The 27,110-nt window shown below is 36.5% G+C and overlaps 1 protein-coding gene across 1 annotated transcript in view; it reads left to right on the top strand.

Moving 5' to 3' along the window:
• The window catches only part of SRCIN1 (SRC kinase signaling inhibitor 1), a 146,457-nt gene that overhangs the window by 34,136 nt on the left and 85,211 nt on the right, over positions 1 to 27,110 (top strand). Inside the window, exon 2 of the mRNA XM_015810452.1 lies at positions 10,449 to 10,472. Coding sequence (XP_015665938.1) covers positions 10,449 to 10,472 — 24 coding nt within the window. The remainder of the gene's footprint in view (positions 1 to 10,448; positions 10,473 to 27,110) is intronic.

Here is a 27,110-nt window from a genome sequence, read left to right as displayed (position 1 = left end):
AAAGAGTACTTTTTTTTTTTTTACAAAAAAGCATTCAATCATGACTAGTTCTTTCTATAGACTTAAAACACTTTCAAAGGCCTTTTTAATTAAGCATTCCTTAGTGAGAAATTTGTCTTAAAGCTTAAAACATATAAAAATTGCTGTTCTGGATGAGATCCAAGACTCTGCGGTCCAGCATTTATTTCTGAGAATAGCCAATCTAATGCCTTTGGGAAACCCATAGCAGGACATAACTGCAATAGCATGTCCACAATAATTTTTCCCAGCAAATGATGGGATGGTGTTTTGCCTTTAATATGGCAGATAAGAGATGATAGAGATAATCCTCAATTTACCATCACAATTGGGACTGGAACTTCCATTGCTAAGTGATGCAACTGTTAAGTGAGTTGTGAGTTTACAGTCTTTTTTGCTGCTTCTTGTTGTTAAGCACATCAACGTGGTCATTAGGTGAAACTCAACTTGCAACATTGTCTTTGCTTGTTGTAAAGAGAGGTTGGGCAAAGAGAGGAAGGAAGGAAGGAAGGAAGGAAGGAAGGAAGGAAGGAAGGAAGGAAGGAAGGAAGGAGCACCAGTCATCCTCTCAAAAGACCTTGGTGAGGAACCCTTTGAAACATCAATGGGGTAGGAACTATTCAAATCTTAGGTGGGGAGGGGGCTCTGTTCCAGAGAGCAGGTACTGTTTCTCCTTCTAAAGTCCTCTAACTTTCCTTCAGAACATTGTTCTACTAACCACATTCATTTTAAGAGCAATGTCCTCATATTAGGATGCTGAGTGCTATAGTGAATTTCCACATTACTGCTCTATAGGGATTTTTGGTAGAGAAACGGTGAAGCATATGGGGGGGAGAGAAAATATTCACTTATAAAGGATTAGTGGAGAGAAATGGTCGGGGTGAGGATGGAGGGAAGCAAAGGAGATGAGGCAGGAAAGCATTAGATGAAGACTGAGTATAGGATGAGTTCACTTGAAAAGAAGAGAGAAACAGCTTGGAAGATCCTTACTATCTCTTGTGCACAGTTACACATGAAAAAAAAAGTATATGGATGATTTAGCTTTCAAACAAAATCTTCAGCACTCCTGCCCCACCAGAAAACAATTCTGCTTGACTGAAAAAAGGGCATCTGCATTGTTGGCTGCAGGTTGGCATCCATCACATCCTCTTGTGGCACCCTGTAAACACCAGCTGGTTATGCATTGGCATGGTACCAGCTTCACAACATCCAATTACCATCAATGTTTCCTCCCATCAGACCTTTCTTTTTTTTTTTTCTTTCCTGAACTGTATGGTCACAGTTTTGGAAGTGAAATTATTAAGAATGCTGCTCTTTGGTCTTTTAATTTACATTTTGGGGGGGGGAGAGGGGATTGCATTGAATCATTTTCTGTGATACAATAGAACAGATAGCAATAATCTTCTTTACATTGTGCTTTTCCCGTTAAAATTCTGTGCATACATTTTGCTCAACAGTCTTAATTAAATCCGCATAATAGTGTTAAGCCAAAACCAGCAAGGTCATGATTTTTTTCAGTATCATCTGAAAGCACCAACATTTGAGAGATGACTGACTTGCAGCATAACATCATGACAGGAATTTGTGATTTTTATTGGGGCTGGGATAGTTCTTGTAACTGCTTCCATTCCAGTCGAGTCTATTTGCCACTAAATGGTTGATATACCCACCAACCCGATAAGCTATATAGCATCAAGATTTTTTTTTATTAACCAAAGAAAAATATTGACTTGATTTCAAAAGCAATAAAGAATAAGCATTATAGAGTTTAAAAAGAGAGAGAAGAACTGAGTAAAACCTGTTTGTCAGAGGGGGGATATGGACAACATTTGGCACTAGGCAGAGGATGCTACTATTATGTACCTAGTTTCACTAATGAATTGTCCGTGTACAAAATGACCACCCTTGGCGAATACTATGCTGTTCTATTCATGACATCTCAAAAAAAAAAAAAAACATTGCAAATCGGGGAAGGTACTTAAAATGTGAAAACTATTAGCAGGTAAGTAATTCCTTTATGAGGAAAATTTATAAAGTTTGAAATCTGTCACTTTAGAAGAAAGGCATGTATTATGACACAAATTTCTCCTAATTCCTTAATGTACACTGGTATAAAGAATTTGACCATCAAATTTCTATACCCTTGTGTGCCAAGTTGAGATGAATATACAAAAAGGGGCACATGTGTCATGAGGTCACAATAATGGCACATTTTATTATTTTGATAAGAAACAGATGCCTGTGTAAGATGGGACATAATATTAGACATATCCATAAAGCATGAAGACAGAAAAGAAGATTTTGATATAATATTTGATACAGAGTTTGTCGAGAGAAAAGTAAAAGTGGGGAGAATCAAATCAAACAAATAATATTCTAAATAAAATTTGAGGTTCATTGACACTCTTTCTTATAGAAGTTAAGACACTCTTCTATTGACTAGACAACTTCTAATTCTTTATTCCACTAATTTCTTAACATGTGCATATCAAATGAATTTACTGATAATAAATGCTATAAATCTATAACAAATATCTATAAAAACTAATAAAAAACAAAAAAGTTTTTTTGTTTTAAAAAACTTATCAACTTGTTCTAATATCTCAGGTATTTCAGAAGATGAAAATGCTGTCAGTAATTACCTTAACAACTGTGGCAAGAAAAGTCATAAAATTGGACAAAATTCATTTAACACCTGTCTCACTTAACAACTGAAATTTGGGGCTCAATTGTGGTCATAATTGTGGTTAATCAAGGAAAGAAGCAACCTAGAACTAAGGAGAAATTTCCTGATAGTTAGAACAATTAATCAGTAGAACAACCTGCCTCCAGAAGCTGTGAATGCTCCAACACTGGAAGTTTTTAAGAAGAAATTGGGCAAACATTTGTCTGAAATGGTGTAGGATTTCCTGCCTGAGCAGAGGGTTGGACTAGAAGACCTCCAAGGTCCCTTCCAACTCTGTTTTTCTGTTATAAGTCAAGAATTACCTGTATATGAAATGCTTAAGTAATATTATTATTATTTGTAATACTGTTGCTGAAAAGGAAGGATGTTATATTTTAATGAATAATTAATCAGTTTTAATTATTCCAGCTCTCTGCCTTTAGAGGAAAGCTGGGAATACTATTTGAATTTACCATATATATTTTTTGTCCTTTTTTTCATCTACCCTCTTCTGTTTGGCCTTTGTTGTCATGGCTGAGCTTCAAATTTGATCAGCTTTGCTACTTCCTGGATGTGTTCCCATAGCTCTGTCACTGAATGGAAACTAGGGAGACTGCTTGGGTGGGAAGTAGTGCCGCTGCATGACAATTCAGTCTTATCAAGGCCTAGCAGCTGCTTTCACTTTGGAGGGCTATTGAATTGGAATATGGTTTGCTGAGATACACATTCTTCTTCTTCTCCCAAGTTTAAGAACTGATCATGGATACTTGAGAAGCTTGTAGTACACTGATGAGCAAATCAAGCGTTCAGAAAACTAGCTATCAGCATCTGCAGAACCAGAGGAAACTGAGAAAAGAACTCCACGGGTTTTTTTTTTCTTTTTGCAGTAAGAGAATAATTTAGGATAGTAGTTGGACTGAATTTTGAGACAATCTTGCTCCAGATTTGCATACCCTACTGCTATAGTTGAAAAGTAAGGTTTGCAAAATCTGGAACAGATTGTCTCAAAATTTAGTCCAACTACTATCCTAAATATGGAAATATACATGCTCGGCATCACAAGACAAGATAGAAAGTCCTGCACATGGATTAGAGAACAAACAAAAATATACGATATCATCAAGAGAGTAAAAGAATGGAAATGGAAATGGGGTGGTCACATGGCAAGACGAACTGATGGCAGGTGGTGGATCAAGGCAGTCATAGAATGGATCCCACTTGATAAAAAGAGTCCACAAAAGAGACCTAAAACAAGATGGATTGACGACATCAGCAAGTACTGCAGGCTCAATTGACAAAAAAAAAGCTCAGGACCTTATTGACTGGAAACATGTGGAAAAGCCCTTTATCCTGCAGCAGCTAAAATTATGATGTATACACACGCACACAAGCCCATAATTTTCTCATAACATAAGCCACTTTCATTCCCAAATGTAGGGGCTAAAATAAGTTGACTTTATTGTCAGTCTTAAATTAAAGTTCTTTGGCAGATTAAAGTTCTTTGCCATTCCAGTATTTTCAGTAGCCATTGCAAAATCTCCAGTGGTTTAGGAGATTCCAGTATTTGGCCGCTAGATGGATATTGCTTTGTCTGACAAGGCACAGCAACTTTTCTTTTATAAATTTATATTAAATTCATTTCCAGGTATGCATCTTTAAATAGTTACTGCTTCTTTTCCTGTGGTTCATGTAATCTGGGGATCTAATAAAACACCCAGAGATCAATGGAAGTCAAAGGAAATATATTTATTGAACAAAAGTTTGCCAAATACAGTTGGGTGGCAGCTGCAATGATTGCTCCTCCAGTTCTCTTTCTTTAGTTTTTTTAGTTTAAAGATTTAGCCAATTATTATCAATTGAATGGAATGTGTTAGCTTATTACAAATAAATGTTTCATTATCTAGAATTAGAACAGATGCCCCATATTTATAGTTAAAACAAATGTCCCCTTATTTTGAGTGAAAACAGATGTATTCTTAAGACCATTTTATCTTTCCTATACATAGTTTTTTCTATGCAAAAATATATGTCTTTCTTTACATGGGTTTTGCTATGTGATAAGTTCTTTTATTTATAATACTAGGAACCAGTCTTTTCCTTTTATAAAATGGTTACTCTTTTTCATCATTTCTTAACTGAAACTTATTGTAAACATATGAAGAAAATATTTCAATACCAGAAGAATACATACCGTAAGAGAAGGGAAACAAAAAACATGGCACTACATCAACCATTCCAAAATAGAAAATACATTGTTAGTGGGTAGAAAGAGACACTGACATAACATCCAGACACATATGCATATTGATTATACTCTTTCCTTTCATGGTAAGCATTATTATGCAAAGCAACGCATAATAATCCAGTAAGATAAGCAAAATCAGAAGGAAGGAACAAGAACTAAATCTAGTTTACTCAAACCATTTACTTTAAGTCTTCATACTGTAACTTTCTATGTTTGCAAACTATCTTTCATTCCCCAAGTTTTACACACAGCCTCCTATGTAGCCTTTTGTTCCTTAAACTTCTTAGCTCTCTTTTTCATCAGCTCCATCAAACCACAATTTTAATTCAGTTATTCTTCCTTCATATATTTGTTTTATAACAACCCATCTCAGTGCACCTCTTTTGTATCAGTCACTCATTTTTCTATTTATTCCAGATTCATTCAGAACCCATTCATTTTTCATTACCTTTTTGTTCGACCATGGACACTTCTTAAGTAAACAATTCTCACTATTTTCAAAGTATTTTTCTGTTTTTCTGACATTCTAAACTTCATATAATAAAATAGGAAGAAACATTTCTTTCTTTATTTTATTATTAGACTTCTATGCTGCTAATCTTGCCAAAATGACTTTAGGCAGCTTAGACATTAAAACATTAAACAGCTTACATTCATGCATTTAACATTAAAATGTTAAAGCAATAAATAAGAACCATGCGTTTAAAAATTCAGATAAAATTTGATTAATTGATGGAAAGGAAAGGAGCAAATACGTATGGAGAGCAGGAGGTCCATTAACCACCTCCAAGATGCCATTTGGGTCCTAAGCCAGCTGGCAGAGCCAAGTATTCAAGCTGTTTCAGAAGGTCAGAAAGATGAGTGTGGATCTCATCCCATGACTGGCCAAGATGTTCCAGAGGGCTGGTAGAAAAAGCTCTTCTCCTGGCCCCGTCAGCCGAAAATCCTTTATTGACACGGTCTGCAGAACGTTTCTTCTGCCAGTATGGGTAGGGCAGACTCATCCCAATGAGATGAGCCAGTCCTTCAGATAACCCGGATCCATGCCATGAAGGGCTTTATAGGTGATAGCCTACACCTTGGATTGGATCCAGAAGCAAACTGGGAAACAGTGCAGCTCACAGAACAGCAGTGTAACATGGGCTGCACTAGGGGCCCCAAGAACTGCATGCGCAGTTGCATTTTGCATCAACTGAAGCTTTTGGATATGCATCATACAGTATTTAACATATGTTGCACATCATTCAGACTGTCAGCCAGGAACATTGTCTGCATGCAAAAGTACATATTATTCACATCTACTTCATATCAGACTTATTTCAAAAAAGCTGGACTAAAAAAGGCCCAATAAGTGTTTCTGATAAAGAGACTTATTGTGAAAAAAAACAATAAAGACAGTTTGAAAGAATTTCAGGGACTGCTATGTCTCATATGCAATCTCAATTTATAGTAAAATCAAGGTTTAAATTCTTGTGCCTCTTTCTATTGCCTGCACAATGTTAAGTCCTTCCCTTCCATTTCCTCTTTTCTTTTCTTTTCTTTCTTTCCCCCTTTTTCTTTTTATAGCTCTCTTGTGTTTTTATAATGGACATTGGTTTCAGGCTGTTTTTTTATTTTGTGAGAATTAGTTGCCGTATCTCAAATATTACTATTGTATTACTTATCCATAAGTACATTAAACAAGCAAGGAATTATCATACATGCATGTCTTACTTGAACCATTGTGGCACAGTGATTGGAATGCAGTATTGCAGGCTAATTTTGCCCATTGCTAAGAGTTTGATTCTGATCAGCTCTGACTTAGCCTTCCATCATTCTGAGGTTGGTAGAATGAGGACCCAGATTGTTGGGGGCAATATGCTGACATTGTAAACTGCTTAGAGAGTCTTCAAAGCACTTTGGAGCAGTATATAAGTCTAAGTTCTATTGCTGTTGCACCATGCATTTTTCATCTTTTTCCAAAATTGAGGAATATCTTTACTAGCATCTGTTTGGCTCAATTAAGAAGTAGGAACAACTCTCAAGACCTAGCTTTCCATTCAGTCCATATATGCAAACTAAAATCTCTAATGTGGGAGTGAGATCACAAACAAACATATTGTTATCTATATCCCATTCTCTAGGAAGTATATGCAATGTACTGATGTACACTCAGGACACTGCAGTGTGGAAAACCAACAAAATCATATCAATAAAGATCATGCATGTTAGCCACAGAATAATGACTGCATGAGGGGGAAAGATTAGGAAAGAGATGGTTGGGGAAGAAAGAATAAAATGAATTATCTAGGGAGAATGTTCTGAAAACATTTCATTTGTTTGCTTATGAAAAATATTTTGTATATATTAAAAAACACATTAATCTTTGTGAACTTTCAATGTTTGCACTGAAAACTAGTTTTGGAACCTTAATCCTGTTTCACTGCTCAGAAATCAACCTTCACCTGACCTGCAGTTTTCATAGTCATGCTGGTATGTCTTATTCCTTGATATAATCTATTCCTTAGCCTTTGCTATTCTTCATATTCTTTCTGCATTATTTCTCCTGTTTTTATTGGTATTAATAAGTCTATCATTTATTCTTATCTTCCTCTGATCCTCCAGTACAAACAGAATGTAATTAATTGTGGTTCTTCTTCCTGTTTTTCTCTAAAACAAGAAGAAAATCTGCTGATGTCAACACCATCTCAGCCTGCTGCAATACAATTGATTTCCTGTGCCAATAGCTGCACTGAAGGGTATGCAGTATGGTAGACAGCTTTGGGAAATAAACTTAATGGAAAAGTTGAAAATATTGCCAAGAAGCAGATAGTAAGCATGTTAAGCCTAGCCTAAGAAATATCCTTGAACCACAATTAATTATTCTGTTTCCCCACTATTTTTATATTTATAACAAAACCCGTAGCTTGCTTCAAATAATACTTTGCTTTAAGACAGAAACAAGCATGCCCTCCATTAATTTTTGCAATTGAAATGCACATTGAGATCTATACATTCTTCCTGGATTTGCAAGACAGCTAGATTCTTCAGTAGAGCAATATGGTACACACAGAACACAATCTTCTCCACTCAATAGACTGCAAACAAATGATTATCTTCTCAAATGACTCATTTTTAGGCAAAGAATTATCTTCCACTGAAGGTTCCCTATGGCAGAAAGCAAAGACTAAAAGAATGAGGAATAAAAGCTTGTGGGCCAAAATAAGTTCTCATTTAAGTTTTTCACAGTACAGCAATCTTTATATTTACTACCTGGTACTAAAGATCTGCTTTTTCAATTGGGCTCAGTGTAGGACTACCTCACTTCCTGGTTTTCAGAAAGAATTGGGAATGATAAAGGAAATTGTTGATCAGGATCTCCTAAATGTTTTGTTTTCAAACGCTAATAGTCGAGAGGAAAAGGAGATTGAATAAGGACAGCAGAGCTGCACAGTGTTTTTCTTATTAAAATTCCATCAGTACAGTGAAGCAGATATTTGTCCTGCAGGGCAAAACATGGTTGTAATGTGTAAGTAGCAGTGGGAAGTTCAGCTCCTCTTTTACAGAATCATGAAGGATTGCATGAAAGCTGTCCCAAGTCATTAACTCTCTTTGCTACACATGGAAAGCTAATGTGCTAAGAGAAGTTCTAACTAAGCATTTCCTCTGACACGCTGCTCTCTAAATGCAGGATGATGAATCATTGTTTAACAAAGTTGTGCTGAATTAATTAATTCTGAATTTTAAGAGGGCTTTAATGCCATCATGCATAGGGGGCCTCTTCTATCTTTCTGCTACAGAATTCTCCTTTTAATGAGTAGCACGTATTCCAATACATGTTTATTCCTCAGAAATACATTCTACTGATCTAAACGAACTTGTGGCAAAGTAAATGAATGTAGGAATTCAATCTGTATCTGTTATCTTCTGAAGATAAGGAAGCATATATCCTTTGAGTTAATTAGATATAGTTCAAGACCAAGAAGGATTTGAGTCTGATTGAATTGGTGTAATGAAGTCATCAAAACTTGTGGTATCTTCCTCCCTTCATTTCAGTGGTTCTGTGTTCCAGATCTGTGGGTTCATAAAGAAATATTTAATTAGGAACCAGCACCACAAACCAGAAAACATTTAAGTTCACAAGATGTACTGATCTGGGCTTCTGCCAGTTCATAGTTTAAGTTCGATTTTTTTTTTCAAGACTAGAAAATGAGAAAACTAGAAATGAGTTTTTCCTAAAATTTATGACATTTTAAATAGCAATCAATTATCCTATATTCTAATGCTGGCAATGCAGCATTTCAGTGTGTTAATCATTTGTGGCTCTTTATTCGGTATTTTGTTTCTACTTCTGCCAATGTTTAGATTTGGGGATATGAACTCATAATTTTGTTTATGAAATGCTTTAAGTGCATGTCCATTGGAGAAGAAAGAAATAAGATATTTTATTCAATTTACACACTAAATTAAGAATATTTCTGAAGATACTGTCGTATTGCATTAATAACCAAAGGTAGTTAAATTTCATTTTGCTCATAGTCTCAGTGTAAAGAAAAAAAGATGGCATCTTTTTTCATAGATGGAACAATGTACATTATTAAGCATAGTTTCTGTGTCTTTCACTTCTCAGTATGGCTCAGCTTCCCTTATGGCATATTCATTTGAGCTTCTCCATTGCTGTTTTGATTGCATATAAAATGAAATTGCATAATTTTTCCAGGTTATAGGTCTATTAATCAGTAATATAACTTCCACCTTAAGAAAATAAGGTATATGTCATGAGCAAAACCTAGCCCAAATTAAGCAGCATTTATAGCTTTATTTGGAGACTATTTGAGTACATGATGAATTATTCTTTAATAATCAGTGGGAAAGGTAAATGTTAAATGATAGCTGGACTATCCTCTCTCTTTACATTGCTGTGTAATCTATCATGTGTTCTTATTGTTTGCAATTAAAAAATAATAACTGGAATTATTTTAAAATAAAGTAAACCCATTTCTGGCAAGGAACCAGTTTGTAAAACCTATTTTACAGAGAGGCATTTTTTCCTCTATGATTTAGTATGTTTAGTCATAACTTAAAATATTCTTTATCATCAGATTTCAAGGTAGAAATCAATGTGTGATACTGACATTGCTTTCCTTTATTTTAAGTAGTAAAATATTGTTACTAATTTAATCATAGTTTCTAGATGGGGAAACTTCTTTTAGGATGAAGTACTTTATGTGTTAGTTTGCAGACTGAATTCCCTATAGGATCTTGAACTCTTTGCTCTTTTATTTATTCTTGCAGTAAAATTTCACATCTATATCACTATATCTACCTGACTGAAGCCTTCCTATGTGATACCCACTGACCATTTCAATTCATTTTAGGGAATTCATGACTTTTGTTTTAAAAAAAAAACCATTGGGAGGGGACTTTAAACAACCAATTAAACATGATCACTTATCACACTGTTTAAAGTCGACTGTTTTCTCAAAACAGAATCTTAATGGTATTTTTTTGTTGTTCTGTTTTTTGTTCTTTTTTTGTTAGCAACCCAACTACTGGAGCTTTAAGGTCAGTACTTCCAATTTTTCCCCTCCATGCTTTTATTTTAAACAAATGCATGCGCTTACCCATCTTTTCTCTGTATTTTATGTGTGTATAGGCAGGTATGTCCATGAGGGAATGGGCAAATTGAAAACTCGGCTTCCTTAGCCCTCTTTCTTGCGCCAGATTTCTTATTTTTAATAGGCAGCTCTTAATTCCCCAGACATGTTTGGCTGGCCCTATTATTGGGCAGAGCTAGCTGGCTGCTTCAGGCAGTTAATTTTAGGTGAAAGGCAGCAAACTGTGGTGTGTGTGTGTGTGTGTGTGTGTGTGTAGATGTTTACATGCAGACATGTACATAAACACAAACATGCATGCACAAATGGATACATATAAAGACACACATTCATACACATACAGTACATACACACCTACTCTCCAGGAAATGGTATAAGTAAAATGTTCTGCTCCAGATCAATAAACTTGATCCACCTTGGCTGTTAATATGCACCTTGACATTTGTTGCATTACTTACATTTGCTGCCAACTTTATAAGCATTAAGTGGTCTTGGAACCTGTTTCACCATCTGCAAGTGCAGAACTGAAGCTGTGGGAGCTAAGAGAATTAGATATTACAAATAGATGTACAACTTTCCCAACTGTTTACAAATGATTACAGCCCTGGAAGACAGCCATGCAGAGTAATGGGATAGCAGGATAGACAGAAGAGAGCAAGAAGTTATTATATACTAATTCAGTTTATTCAAGCAGGTATGGGAAAGGTTCAGCCTTCCAGATGTTATTGAACTCCAACTCCGTCTGTCCTAACTAACCTGACCAATGATGAGGGATAACAGAAGTTTCAGTCCGGTAATATTAGTTCAGTTGCACATGGCTGATCCCTGATTTGTATTTGTTTATTTCATCCAGCAAGGACTCTGTAAATATTGCACGCAAAGGACTGTGCATTCATTTGCTACCCAATTCTTCTAAAACCACACAATCTTATCAAAGTTGGTATGGCTCATTGCTGGAAGAGTCAGTAGAATAATGAAACCATGGAGAAAAAGAATAAATGGGAACAGATTTATTGCATTTATGGAAAAGAAAGACAGAGAGGTGCATGGTCCAAATGACTGCCTCATTGAAAATACAAAGGTGCAACTATAGTACCTAATTTGTTGATAAATGCCTATGGATCATTTTCTGGTTTCAAATTAGTGAATAATGGGTTTGACAGTTTTGGTTTAAATATTAAATGTTAACAGTTCCCAACAGTAGTTGGTGGATAACTCGCAATCTACAAGAGTATTGCAGCTGATCCACTCAATATTTCACAAAAATGAGAGTTCAACTGAGAATACCAACATCTCAAAAGATTTGGTAGTATAAGATTTCTATCATTTTAAAGAAGAAAAAGTAAAATTAATTTCCATTAAATTTTAGATGCTTGCAGATATATTATATATTGCATGTATTCATATGAGATGGATACCAAGGGCACTATATTGCTCACCCTTAACATTTCATGGTGGTCTACAAGAGCTTTTGATAACCACTTACTGGTCTCCCAAAGGATGGAAATGCTCATTATTCTAGATGCAAAATATTATCGTCCCCCAAATTCTTTATTGAAGGGAGAGTGAATTTCATTTCAAAACAGTTTTACATTATTATTTTCTTTTACACATCAGTAGTAATCTATGATTCCTGCCCCAACTACTTTAAATATGGGTGATGATTGGGCTTGCGTAACAACAATTCAAAACCCTATTTTTATTTTTATTTTTATTTTATTTATCAAATTTAGAAACCACCCTTTTCCCTCACAGAGGGACTTCTTGCAAGCAAACTATAATATCAGAATGCATGCAATATTTTAAAATAGAACCAAAGAAACCACCTTTTGCTAAATGCAGGATGTCAGCCTAAGCCAGTGAGACAGAACAAAAAAATGTAAGCTTCTACAAGAGTAAGAATCATTCCTCAAGTAAACCACAATTCCCACACTCTCAGCTTTTGGTTTTTGAAAAAAGATCAAGCTTGTAACACTTCTAGAATCTGAGGTATAAATATCTTATTGTCACAGGCTATTTTAAGACCTTTTCTTGGCTTTCAGTGGATGAATGAACATTCTTAGCAATGACTCACACATTGCACACATAGTTTGGAAAAGGAAATTCCTTTTTTCCTAGTTAGAAGTATTTGCTACTTCACTTTAAAAAAAGCAGAAATCTAGGCTTTTGCTAATAGTATTGTTGGGTACAATACATCTGTCTAAGAACTAAAGACAGGAGCAGGACTAGGAATTTGTCACATTATAAATTCATGCCTTGAATTGAAAATAGAGGATTTTTTTTAACTTTAGAAAAATATCCTGCCCAGACACATAGATGTTATTTGCCATTGCTATTTGTAAAAAAAAATAAGCAAGAATTGAGAGACTGTGTGTCAGGTCACACAAAATGCTAGAGTAGATTAAAACTGAGTTGTATCATTTCTGGTCCATTGTATTGCAAAAACCCAGATACTGGCTTAGTGTGTATGAATTATGGCATCATGTTAAGCCTTAACAGTATTCATATGTTTGGACATGGCATATTATGGGCACATAGATGTGGTGCTTTGTTAATTCAGATTTGAGAGATTGATTTTTATGTGAACTAAACCTATAATTCATAACAATTCTGAATGATGTTATTCTCATTTTGCGGTAGAGTAAATAGATAGTGGATTTATATATTGGGATTTTATTTTGCAGAAATACCAAGATGATGGGCAGATTTAAAATGCCATGCAACTCGTTAAGATTTTAATGGCCATGCAACTCGTTAAGGAATGGAGGGGCAATCTGGTCTTTGTATGCACCCAAATTTCTAAATTAAATAAAATTCTAAATTTTCCTTTATCTTACTTTCTGCATGAGATCTGTCTCACTCTCATTAGCAAAGATCATGACATGTGGAAATTAGTCTTTTTTTCCCCTTTTCCCATTTTTCTCCATACCATGGCAGCCTCTTATAGAAGATACCCAAATCTCTTGCATATTACTTGCAACCTAAGAATGCACAAAAACTGTAAACAGTTTGAAGAAAATCACATATTTATTAAATCTATCTGCTTTCTTTCTCCCCGCAAATGGCACTCAAGACAATGATCAATAATAAAAAATAAAGATAACAGAACAATAGTCAATTAAAATAAATAAAAGTAGATTAAAAAGTAAAGTAGTAAAAGTAAAGTAATGAGAAATGGGTAAAAGAGAAGAGAGGACAGGAGAAGGTATTGCAGTGATAATGGCTGTGGAGAAATATGGTGAGGCAGGCTGCTCTCGGGCAAGACAGCATCAGTGCTTAAGACTGACTGATACCATCATTCTGGCCTCCTCTGCTCAGTTCCATGAACTGGTTTTCAGAGTTTTAGTTTCTCTGAAGTCTGCTGTTGTTGAATACCAGATTAGTATGGAATAAAATTTCTGTCATCCACAACTTCATCATGGATGAGAATACTGACTTGGCCTTTATCACTGAAACTTGATTGGGCATGGAGGGGCGCACTCTGAAATCTGCCTCAAATTTCAGGTGTGGCACTGACTGTGACTCCTGGGCAAGGTGGCTGTTGTCTTTTGTGAGCCTCCAGTAGTCACTAGAGGCCCTGACATGGACATCACCAGGTATAAGGCCCTATTTGTGAGGTTGGGCTGTTGGGGATTGCTTCCTCCTCGTAGTGCAGCAGCATCCCTCCTCATGCTACTGGACTCTTGTCTACATTGGCAGTGGAGTTTTCCAGGTTCATGGTCTGGGGGCCCGAGGTGTGAAATATTTCATGTTTGTCATAGCAGTCATGGATTTGGCCCAACTTATTCATGGCCCTATTCTCAAAAGGGGTCACACTTTAGATCTGCCGTTAGTCTCCATGCAGTAGTATGGTGATCTGGATTTGGGGGACATTATCATCAGTCCATTTGCATGGATGGACCATTCTGTCTTGGCCTTGGAGTTCTCCACAGTTACCACACACCGCTGGGTGGTGGAGCCTATTTGATTGTCCTGCCCCAAGCAGTGGACCAGTGTGGTTTCAGAAGGAGCTTGGGATTTTTCCTGAAACTCTGTTACATGGTTCAGCAGAGGCTTGTGTCACAGTTTGGAATGAACAGGTGATGGGGACCATGGACTGAATCACTAATGTGTAGATACTCTGTATGTGGCGCTTATACTGTAGAGCTCTATTGTTTACCAAGAGACTAAAAAATGAAGCAACATAAGAGATGCTTAGACCACACTTGAGGAAAAGAGCAAGGCTGATCAAACAAAGGTTAGAGACTATATTAGGACTTAGTTGTGGTAACAAGAGCAGTGTAATTACTTCTCAATGCATAATGCAGGCAGCCAGCTGGCATCTCTGTTTTGGGTGAACCAGTTCATCCTGGGTAAGGAGGAGCCTGGACAGTCTTTGCAGGATCACTATGAGGAATACTCTTTGCTTGAGTTCACTCAGAGTTGGACTCTGGCTAGGCAGATCCTTTGGAGTTGATGGAGATAAGCCTGAGCCTTTTTATCTAAGAGGATTTCAAATCAGTTGGTCTTGAGGACAGGTCCTTGAGGCTATGAATTTGGCTACCTATGTTTCAGACTCATGTCCCTCCCGGTTGATTAAGACCTCCCAGGAGGAACCATGTGATTGGGTTCAAGCAGTGATTAATGTCTGTTTACAGGAGGGGATGATTTTGTCTATAGATGTGAAACAATAAAAAACCCAACTTGGAAAGAATATTATATGTTATTCGTGATTTGGGGTCTGATATAAATCTTGCCAGACGGAAGACTATCTGCATCTACAATAATGTCTGTGAACTATTAGGGAGGGGCTGTCTTCATCCTGTTCCTTTCATATCTAACATCTGGACTGAGTTGCCTCTTATTGTTCTGGAATGGACCCTACCCACCTGGGGGCCCATCTCCTCACTATCTTCCATCACAGTTACTACCTTAAAGCCCTATGTGGCATAGAGCCATGTTATCTGCAGGACTGCCTCTCCTTAAGGACATCTACACATCCTATCAGATCAGTGGGCATGCTCCTGATCTTTTCCCTTAAATGTGGGATCTAGGAAAGATTCCTTTTCTGTGGCACCTTCTGCCCTGTGGAACACCCTTCCACTTGAAGTTTGGCAGACCACTATTCTCTTAGCCCGCTGAAAAGCACTTAAGACTCAATTCTCTCTCCCCCCCCCAAGCATTGGGATAGGGTTAGGTGGATGATAGGATATAATACAGATGTTGGAAGTTTAACTTTGGTGTCACATTTTTAATGTTTATGGTTTTAATTGATTTATATGTTATCCTGATTTTACAGTTGTTCTAACTGTTGATTGGAAGCTGTCTAGAATTCGGCATAAGATGGGTGACTATACAAATGTTTTAAATCAATAAATAAAGTTGTGTTAAGATGCAAATCATGGTTTACCTCCAAACCAGCTTTGCTCAGTTTGCAGAAAGGAAAAGAATGATTTCCTTGAAGTGGTGTTAGATATGAGGGTGAAGGTTCATTCTCTGAGCTTGTGAGTTATATCTGAATGTTTTGTTACCAGGCTAGGTAACATCTTCAGTGGCATTTAGGGGATGCCTGTGTAAATGCTCTTCTGTTTACAAGGGCTTCAGGTGTGAGTGTGTCAAGTGAGGGTCTTGTGATGGGTCAGGTGTGAGTCATCAGAGAGAGGCTTGTGATGGATTTTGTGATGGGGAGGTTACTTCGGGTCAAGGTCATTAGAAGGTGAACTGCTGGTGGGAGGGAGGAGGGGCTTGCGTGGGTTGGTTGAGGGTCGGTGCTGTCTCTAGCTGGCTGTGAGGTTGATTTGGATTCTGAGAGGTTCATAAGCTGGTTGTAGGTTAATGTGTCTGTTGATGGAATTGCTTGTGGATGGAATGGTGGATGTTGATGGAATTGCTTGTTTGATTGGAGCAACTCTAAAATCATCGGCCACGCTACCACCCGCCACGCTCGGGCGTTCGAAGTCTGGCCCTCCACAAGCAATTCCATCAACATTGACCTACGGCCAGCCTACAAACCCCTCAGAATCCAAATCAGCTGCACAGAAGAGCACTGACAAAGACGTCCCCTGAACGCCACTGAAGATGTTACCTAGCCTGGTTCCAAAACCTCCGGAAACCAACCCACAAGCTTGGAAAACAAACTTTCACCCTCACCCGACACTTGAGCTACAGATATTCCCCACTGGTGTTAGATATTTTTAGGCCTGAAGCAAAACAAATTATTGTGTTCTATTCTAATCTGAATCTCATTTTAATTTTTTAAACACAAGAGACAGATAGATAAAGTCCACTCAGGCTGCTTAATACTGTATATGCTTTTCCATCACTCGCTACTTTATAACGGTAGTCCTCAACTTACAACATTTCATTTAGCGACTGTTCAAAGTTCCAACAGCATTGAAAAAAGTGACTTATGACCATTTTTCACACTTATGACCATTGCAGCATCCCTATGGTCACGTGATTTACATTTACATTGCAGTGATTGACAACTGGGTCGTATTTGTAAAATGGGGCAAAATTCGCTTAACAAATTTCTAACTTAGCAACATAAATTTTGGGCTCAATTGTGGGCATAAGTTGAGGACTATCTCTAAAAACTGGATCCTGTCTCTTCTACTTGAAAAGCATGAGTTTTGCTACTGAGGTCAGAGCTAGATTCTCAGTTTATGCTGAATTCTGATACAAATGCTGAACCACATAAGTAACACTCTTCTAATTATTGGCAGCTTGTTTTTCAGACCTGATTTGTAATGACTACTTTAGGAAAAGGTACATGCTTCCAATTAGAAATAAATATCAATTGGGAGAAAATAAACACTAGTCTCTTTTTTGTGATCTCAAAGCTATAACACTGCATAAAAGGCTACATTCTCACTGAGAATTCAAATGGGTAAAACTATATAACACCATGTCAAACTACAAGTGAGATCTCACTTTTTGTAATTTTAAACAATAATTCATTCAAAAGACTGCCTGCATGTGGATAACAGTCTGTTCCAAGAGAAGGGTTACAGCCTGGTCTTTTCCCTGATATGTTCAGAGGAGATTTCATTTTAGTTTTAAAAATATACACTCTAATATGGAAAATATTTTATTATGTTAATTGCACATGCAATCTGGAGCATAGAAATAAGTCAAGATTCATTTCCAGGATGACTCTGCATTTTTTCTAGGTTATGACAGAGAAGAATTTATGTTATTGGTGATGCCTTTGAGATAGATCTGACTAGGAAGCAGAATCCTCAAGATGATTAAAACTACACTTTATTGAGATTCACAATAGCAATAGAAGCTTGCAAACCTGACTATATTTTCCCTTCCTTCCCTTATACAGTCCAGGAAATTAGAGAGGACCCAGTGTTATTCTCTTCCTAATGCTTTCTTTGTTTCCTGGGCTCAACACATAGCAGCAAGCTGATCTACTTTGTAAAGCAAACACTTTTCAGCAGGTTAGGTTTCTGTGTGCTCAGATTTAGAGTACTTGAACAGTCAGAAGCCAATGTTGGTCATTGCCTTAGACATGCCTAAAGGATAAACATATGCAAGTCAAAGCTTTGCTTTTCCTTTGCTTTTTGTAGAAGAAATTTGTATACTGTATATTCACATCCAAACAATGTAAGACATCGGAATTCAAGAAATTCTATTTTGAATTCTATGAAACTCAAAACTTCTGCATACTGCTCTAATAAATACTTCAGAAGTAGACTACTCTTGCCGCGTAGTGTGCAGATAACCTTAATGAACCTTTTCCTCTCCATGACCATGACAAACATCCTTTTAAATACATATGGTCCACCACATCCTATGACAGTAAGTTCCATAAGTAATAGTATGTTGTATGAAGGATTGCTTTTTTAAATCTTATCTTAAGTCTACTTCCAATCAGTTTCATTGGAGAACTTTGAGTCAGAGGGCCCTTGGAGAGGGGTGAAGGAGAAGGTGTTCTTCAAATCTACCACAAGCGTTTGTATTTTAAGAATAGATGCGGCTCTGTCTGTGCTTCATAAATTGATTTTAGAAGGGAGATATAAGTAATATTCTGCATAGACAAATATTCATGACAAAATATTGCTATGTTTTATTGCTATGGATGGTTTATGGGAAGAAGGAAATTGAATTAATGCTTTGCAACATGAGATAAGATTGAATTGCCCCTTTATTCCCTTCCCTATTCTGTGATCTGAAGGACTGTGATCTGAAGAATCTTTTTCCAGATTTAGGTGAATTCAACAACAATGCTATGACAATTCAATTAAAACTAAAATGGAGAAAAAATATAAATTCTGAGCATTCACAACCATAATATTTGTAATAATATGGTTATCTGGACATTGCTACTTTGATGGGATAAATAACCATTGTCTTTAAATAATTAAGACACATAAAATTGTAATAATGATGCTTCTGACATAGAAGCAGCATCTAACTGACTTTGACTGAACTCAAAAAGATAATCAGAATCAAACCTCATTCTTTGGACAGTAGACTATTAGAAAGTACCAGGATGTTACACTACATTGAGAAGTTGAAAAAGTCACTGTATGGGGAGAGAAATTCTAAATATTTTATATATGTGTGTGTTAGGTTCAGCTTGACTTTTGCACAGATACACTATGTGACCTGAGCATGAAATAACAAAAACCAAACTGAACCTGAAACAGACTATAAATTTGACCTGAACTGGCCTGAACCTCTGGATTAAAGTTAGCCTCTGTTTCATCAGTTTTCTAATATTTCTCCCCAAATGATTCAACCTAGTCCTTGTCTTAAAAACAGATCAAAATAAGTTAAAAGACTACATATTGAGAGCAAATACAAAAAAACCCCCTACCTTTAATTAAACAAGACTTGGCTTAATCTAATATGCAAAAGAAATCACTTGTTCATCCGTAATCTTGTTTCATAAACCAGAGTTATAAAAGTAAAAAAAAAAAAAAAGAAAAGAAATGTCTTAAAGAGTGCTGTAGAAATTTTAGAATTTTTTTAATAATAATTGAAAATATATAAATATATAAATAAATCCTATATAATGTTTATATTTACCATTGAAAGTACAAACCAGAATATTGCACAGCATAAAGAATGGAGAAAATCTGCCCTTATTGCACATTTAACAAAATAATCAAGAATAGAATGATCCTAATCCAAATTAGTATGTTCTGGATTAACCTTCCCCAACTTCGCTGTTTTTCAAAGACTACAGAAAGTCACAGACAAATGTTTGCCAGCACAGACGACCAAAGTAAAAATGATAATAACAAATATGTATGTTAAGACTGATTCTTGACTAAAAACCTTCACTTAAGTGCAAAGAGGAAAGATAGAGTTTTAAAATATCATGGTTACACTGTGTACTATGTAGTGAATTGAGCTTGTAAACAGTGACTGAATTTGAACAACACATGAAGCTTTATTAATTTTAATTTGGCTATTTTTTGTGATTTGTTTAAGTAAAACCAGCCTATTTACTTTTTTATGTATACTATTTTATATATAACCATTTATATATATAATGGTTGAATTTAGTATCGAAATTAAGTATGCCTTGTGAATCTAATCAGTTATATGAACTTTGCCAATTTCTTTTCTGTTCCTAAGCTCTCCAAAATCACATTTTAAAATTATTTTTCTCCTGTGGGAGGGATTCCATGGTCAAACTAATCTTCACAAGCAAAACGTCCATCTAAAAAACCTTAGTCTGCATTGTAGTGGTTTGATATAGCATGAGTTGGGCCAGTGTTTCAATGCTGAATTCCCTGATCTTTTCTCCTTCTCATTTTATCCCATTTATCACCCAAAGAAGATTTGTCTTTCTTTCAGCTTCCTCTCTAACCCTCAAACTTCATCCATACTTATAGGAACTTCTGGTCCTTCTTTCCTATTGCAAGTTCTATCACCAATCATCCAAATGCATTTTGGTACTCAGTGGCCCTTTAGTAACCTAGCAACTGCAGCTCCAGCAACCAGAGGAAGGAAGCTTCAGTGTACAAAAATAATAATAATCCATCATCAACTTTGCTTGCTAAGACTTTTAAAAAAGATTTCTCCTCCATCGTTTTTCAAGCATTTTTCTCAGCTTGTGTAGCCTTTGTGTGTATTAGATAACCTTTAACGTCCAGTGAGTAATTTTAAATGAATGAGACTCATGTCTCACCTCCAAATCACACACTCTTTTCATAATCTCTAAAGTTCACTGGTAGTCTGTGGTTATCTTATTGATGACTGAAAATGCAATTCTATACACTTCTTTATTTTTATTTTTCTCAAACTGAGCTCTCACAATACAATTGTAGGACAGTGTTGTAGTGGAAATTTGAATATTAAAGTGACTAGATAAATACATTCTGCTCATGTTTAGAGGAACATTGCTTTATCAAGTGTGGGTTTTGTTCATTTCAGCAAGCCCCGCATCAGGGATCTTCCCAATGGATACATTGTCCTATGTTTGATACTAGAAAGATGATTTTTTTTTTCACTTAATTCAGCACGGCTGGGTCAAAAGTGATTGCTGTCAAAGAAGAACCTTTGTTTCACCTTGCAGATACTGAATGTTTATTTGCAAACTTGGGAGTTTGGGGAACTGGAACTGTGTGCATCAGAGATGTCTGTTCCAACAAACCAGGCAAATATCAGGGAGGATTAATGCCTACCAACTTCTGTCCAAATGCAACCAGAACCCTGAAAGCCAGACCAGCTGGCTCTCTAAATGACATCTGGGCTACTGTTGCAGTTACTGCTAAGGAATTTGCCCTGGTAATGATTAAATTTTGCAAGTCACACTTTGCATATTTGGCAACAAAAGTTTAATATGAATCAGTTTTTATCCCTGGAAACGTATAGTACTTTAGTTCAGTTTTCAAGTTATGAGGGAAAGGTGGTAGAGAACATGAAAAAAACATTCTAAATATCTATTGTGCACCTGACATCTTGGGTAAGAGTCTTCATGTCAGAGGATATGGTGTCTGTACATTTTTCTTATTTACAGTGCTTTCCTGGATTATTTGTATGTAATGTTTGGGCAGTTTTCTCAGAATGCAATGTTTTTGCATTAGCTTCTACAGGGTCCTGATTTTGCCTGAAACAGAAGAGGAAAATTACAAACAGATTGAAAGGTAATAGAACAATCCTCTCTGTACTTTGACAGTTTTGAAATCAGAGCCTATGAGACAGGTTTGCATTTTCCAGATGTGTTTAAATTGTAGAGGCCACATTGGCTGAGGAATTCCCTTTTGGGAGAGATACATCTTCTTGCCAGTTGAAGGATAGTATATAAAATCTTCCTCTGAGTGACATACTTATTGTTGGGGGAGGATTGATTCCAATGGGACTATATTTTTGTCATCTTTTCTAATGAAATTAGAATTAGAACTTTGATGCAAGATGTACTGACTAAGATAGTTCTTGGGTTACAATTTCCATTACTGAAACCTGCATTCATAAAGTGTGATGTCACGTGATTGTGTTACATAGCAAAGGCAGTCCTGGCAGTCGGGGTTGCTGTTGTAATCCCAGGACTACACAGGTAGTTAAGCAGGAAGAGGAAAGAGTCCCAGGCCAGCAAGTAAGAGCTTAGGATGTGATCCATGGGCAGGTGGTGGGTTCCATGGGCAGGTGCTCTGGAGTACAGTTAGGTGTATATGGTCACCAATGGGGACAGGCAAAAAAAGCAACAACAGTAAGAGCAGCTTCCAAATTCCTGCATGCTTCCCCATTGACTTTGCTTGTGGGAAGTCAGCAAATCTTATTCACATGACCACGGCTCACTGCAATGTCATAATTGTGATCCACGACACTGAATGTCCAAATCATGATGACATGACTCTGGGGGCACAGTCACAGCCAGAATTCCAAGGACCGGTTGTAAATCCCTCTCATTCAGTGCTATTGTAACTTTGAGTAGTTGTTGAACCTAGTAGAACTACCTTTAAAGACATTTCTGGTATTGGATTGTCTCCTCTCATGTTAAACCTTGAAGATAAAATTGTGTAATAACTTGTGGACCTTAGATTCTTTTATGCAATTATAGCCTAAAATCACCTAAGTCTTACTGATTTAGTCAAAGCCTTAAAAAAATTGCTCTGTTTCCACTGCTAAATGCTGAGGCTTTGTTTTAGTTGCCTTGGTTAAAAGCCAGTAATAAATAACTTCTGTGTGGGTGCCTTATTTATGAAGTACATTAATCCAGCACTTCATCTGGGAAAAAATAACCTCACCTTTTTTTTAAAAAAAAAAAAAGGTGGGGGAAGCCATCTAATAATGCCTATCCCAGCTCTTGTAGCAGGTGCAAAGTGTAAATTCTGTGAAGAAGTACTTCTTTTTGTCAGTCATTTCATTGGATGAAATGCTTGGTATTTTTTTAAAAAAGAATGTGAAGTAGGATGAAATGCATAGAATCTTCTTACTTTGCTCTCCTTAAAAGTGAAGAGGTCCTTAGTTAGAAGTCCTTAAATGTATACTGTGAAATGAAATGAAATGAAAAAAAAAACTGAAATGGGGCAACGTTATCTCAGGGAAACTGAGTCTTTAATCTGGCCAAGAGTTTCTGTACAAGGAATCTTGCTTATCATTGCTGATTTAGACAGAATAGCAGAATAATTGAATCGTGGAGTTAGAAGGGACCTTGGAGGTCTTCTAGTCCAACCCCCTGCTCAGACAGGAAACTCTATACCATTTCAGAGAAGTGGTTCTCCAGTCTACAATTGGCTACAATTGTAAATTGTAAAATACTAAAGACTACGATCCTGCTTCCTCTTATCTGAAAATATGTTTCATTGAACTTAATAGAGCTTGCTTTTAAAGTAACATTCCAAAAATATTTATTATTATTATTGTATTGTTTTAAATTTTGTATGGTTATCACAGTGTATTTTTACCTTCTTTAATACATTTCCATATAGTCTTGGTAATCCATTATATCTTCAACAAACATTCATTTTTTGCACCCTTGAATATCATCCCCCTCCAGCGCTAGGGATATGCAGCCTACCTGCTAATCTGATTTTAACATTAATCCTGTTAATGTAAAGATTAGGATTAATTCTGGATTAATTGGGATAATCCTGACAAAATGGTTAGCATTTTAAACTTCCAGCAGATTAATTTTTTAGCCTAAGTGACATTTGGGTTTAAAAGAATATTGAAATTCTTTGATCAGGCGGGATATAAGTAAGTGAAAATAAAATTAGAAATAAGGTTAGGATTTAGAGGTCAAGAGCAGGAAGGGAAAATGATTGTCTACAGGCAATTGATGCTGTTTTGGTGTTTAAGAGGATTCTTGTTGGATAAGCAATGTATAGATCCAAAGGTGACCTTTATCTAAGGAATCAGAAGAATTCCTGAATGTATGTCAGTGTCCATACATTTCCTGAATGTATGTCAGTGTCCATACATTTCTCTAAGTGTGTGAGTATCCTTGCAATGGATATGCTTGCCTGTCTCTTCAAGCCTATTTAGCCTATTTAGTCAAATATCTGAAGCTGTCCTCACAGACCACTGCAGTATGGATTGAGCCAATCTTATAGTGACGAAGGTGTCCTATGCACATTGAGTCCAAGAGATGTTTATGTGCAGGAAAGGAAAATCAAAACATCTTCCCACAAATTAGCATGGGACTTAAGCCATTGGGAACAATTTTTATATAGATTGAAGTGAGAGGGAGCTGCAAACGACCATTTTCAGTGGATTATCAGTCAGTTTTGTTTTCAGTTCTACATTGTTATGTTCACTCTGCTGCCCGAGGCAGATGTTTCATTTTTCTTCTGGATAGGCCCTTTCATGTGATCATTATAGGGAAGGTTAGGCCTCAGAGAAAACGAGAATCTGTTTCTCTATGTAAATAAACCATTTGCTCTTCCAAAATTTGAAACAAACTATCACTGTTTCCTTGCATTTCTTTCTTGGCTCTGTAGCAATCCTCACTTGCAGCAATTCCTCAAAATGTATTTTTGAGGTCTTGAATACCCAACATTCACAATTCATTTCCTAGACTGGGTTGCCTGCTGGGACTAGAAAGATAGGCAGCTAATTTACACTGAATCAATCCCAAAATTTAATTAATGTAATTGATTCTGACTAATAATTGACAGTGGTTTCATGAGACACTGGGTATGGACCTGAAATTTGATGCACTAAAATTGTGCTGAATCACCTACTTATACTGGCATGTTCTGGAACTGAAAGGAAGAAATGTAAGAGTTTGGCTTTCAAAATGGCTAGCACACACAGATTCTAATCTGGGCCATCTTGTTGTTGTTTTTAATGATATAGTAAAAGATTGAAGATGCCAACTCTTGTTTTTAGAATATTTTTCCAAAATTAGGGTATGAAGTCTGAGTTGTATAAACCCTCTAAAAAAAAAAAAACCTAGCACAGGAGAAAAGCATATCTCAGTTTATTAATTTGGGATTATGCACCATAAGAATGGCTGATTTACCATTATAGTACATGGCAGATGGGAGTTTCAGAGATCAACTTTTCTCTGTCAGCTTTGCTGGCTGCCAGCCAAAAAAGATGGCAAGCTGGATACCTGCCACAGTTGAGTGATATACAGACTCAGATCCTTTTTACCTATATCTAACAGCAGCAACTCTAACATGGTCAAAGACTGGCACAGATTGAGACCAAGGATCTAATAAACAACTAATTCAAGGGAAAAGAAAAAAGGCATGTTGAAGTGGAAACCAGAGTTCAAAGCACAGCATAACAAGGTAAACATGATTGAGTTCAGGCTTGGAAATTTGCTCCCAGCATTTGCTGTCAGGGAGTCAGGTCAATAAATAAGACACCACCCAAATGCACAAACAGAGGCATATTACTGAGTCTATTCTTCTGCTGGCTTGTTTTTGGTCAATCTATCTGACTTACTGAGCTGAGTTTTCTAATATTGGACCTCTAAAGCACACATGTGCTTTGGTCTGAGTAGGGCTGGACTTTAGAGTCTAACGAATTATCAGTGTAGGCAGGCAGGAATCCTGGTGGTTTGCTGGATCTGCCTCAGCCAGTCATTGCCTCATTGGCTTCAGTGCTGCTGGAATCACCTCCTCCAAGACTATTATTCCTAGATGTCCCTGCAACATCTCCTCCTCCTCTTCCTCCTCTTCCTCCTCCTCCTCCTCCAGTTGGGAATAACTGCAAGAGAAAGTCTGATTCAGGTATGCCATGATTTCATCTTTCAAATCCAGAAGGTAGCTATTTGAAACATGGTGCATCTGGTACTTTGGTTGTGGCAGAATTTCCAAGGGATCAAGGCAAATATGTAGACACAATCTCTCTCTGCTTATATGACAATGGGGTTAGTGTGTGCATAAGCCCTCTTGCTGCTGTCATTCATGTGCATAAAGCTGATTTCCAGCATTTACAATAGTAGGAGAAAGCCCAGTGAAGAGCAAAATCAAAAACAATATTACAGTATTGCTGCAGCATTTGCGAATGCTGACCTGCTTGCTCTCCTATTCTAAATAATCGATTAGGGAAGGTATCATAAATCTTTAACATCCTCCCATCCCACAGAAAACAAAGATATTTCCCTTCTGTGGACTTTTATGCTTGAAGATTTTGTACATCTCATATAAAGTGGAAATTCAATAACATTGGCCCCATGTATTAGATTATTATATTACTAATAGCCTCCAAAGTAATTCATTCTCACTGCAAGTAATGATTCCCTTTGCTTGTTCATTACTGCTACTCTCTTCCTACTTTTTACTTCCTAGTTTAAAAGAATGAGGTTGTAAATTGTCCAAGAATTAATCTGGGGAAATGTTTTTACTTTTCTGGTTTTCATACTGTTCAAATACTATTTTCTACCTAGAGATCTTTCTCATTATGAAATTTGAAATATATTTCTGGGACCATCTTCTGAATAAAAAACAGTGCTGGAAAATGCCAAAAAACCTAATAGCATTAATATTGTCTTTTAGTGAGGGAAGTTCACTTAGAGAGGGAGATTCCATCATCTTTACTGGAAGAAGTATGTGTTTCAGACAGAAAGATGTAGCAAGAGTTAGAGGATTACAAACATTTATTTGCCAATGTAATCATAGAGCAGAGCTTTTAAAAAGATAGAAATCAATAGGAGATAAGTATGAGATGGGGTTCGGTAAAGTAGGATGAACTGGAGCTGTATATTTGGATATTCGGTTTCCTATCCACTCACCCAGTTTCAAAATCATTGATTGACTGACCTACCACCGATGCTGAGGAAGATTTTGTATTTTTACAATATTGCACTGTGTTGTTGTGCTTTTTGGGACCTGTCTTTATTAGGTGCTTAGATGCTTAGGGCTAGAGGCATTGTGTAGGTTTATAATATTTTCCTTTGCTTAGTTATTAACTAGTGCTTATATACAATATTTCTGTATCATTGTATGCAGAATATGCCTTGATTTGAAACATAGCTTGCATATGATATCTTAATGTGGCTTTCTTGCAATGATGTTATGAAAAGTACTTAGAGTTGGACAGCATGTGCTTTCATCCCATGTATTAATAGGACTGTTTGATTTGATTTGATGCATTCTGCTTTAAACCATAATTTGAAGCAGCATTTCATGTCAGATAAATCTGATCTAAAAATCATGTTTTTGCAAAACATTTCTAGTACATAGTAATT

The sequence above is a fragment of the Protobothrops mucrosquamatus genome, unplaced genomic scaffold (genome assembly GCF_001527695.2).
Source record: "Protobothrops mucrosquamatus isolate PMUCROS unplaced genomic scaffold, P.Mucros_1.0 scaffold10, whole genome shotgun sequence".
In the NCBI taxonomy this organism is placed as follows: Eukaryota; Metazoa; Chordata; class Lepidosauria; order Squamata; family Viperidae; genus Protobothrops; species Protobothrops mucrosquamatus.
The sequence above is the reverse complement of the archived record's forward strand: the minus strand, read 5'-3'. Positions and strand labels throughout refer to the sequence as shown.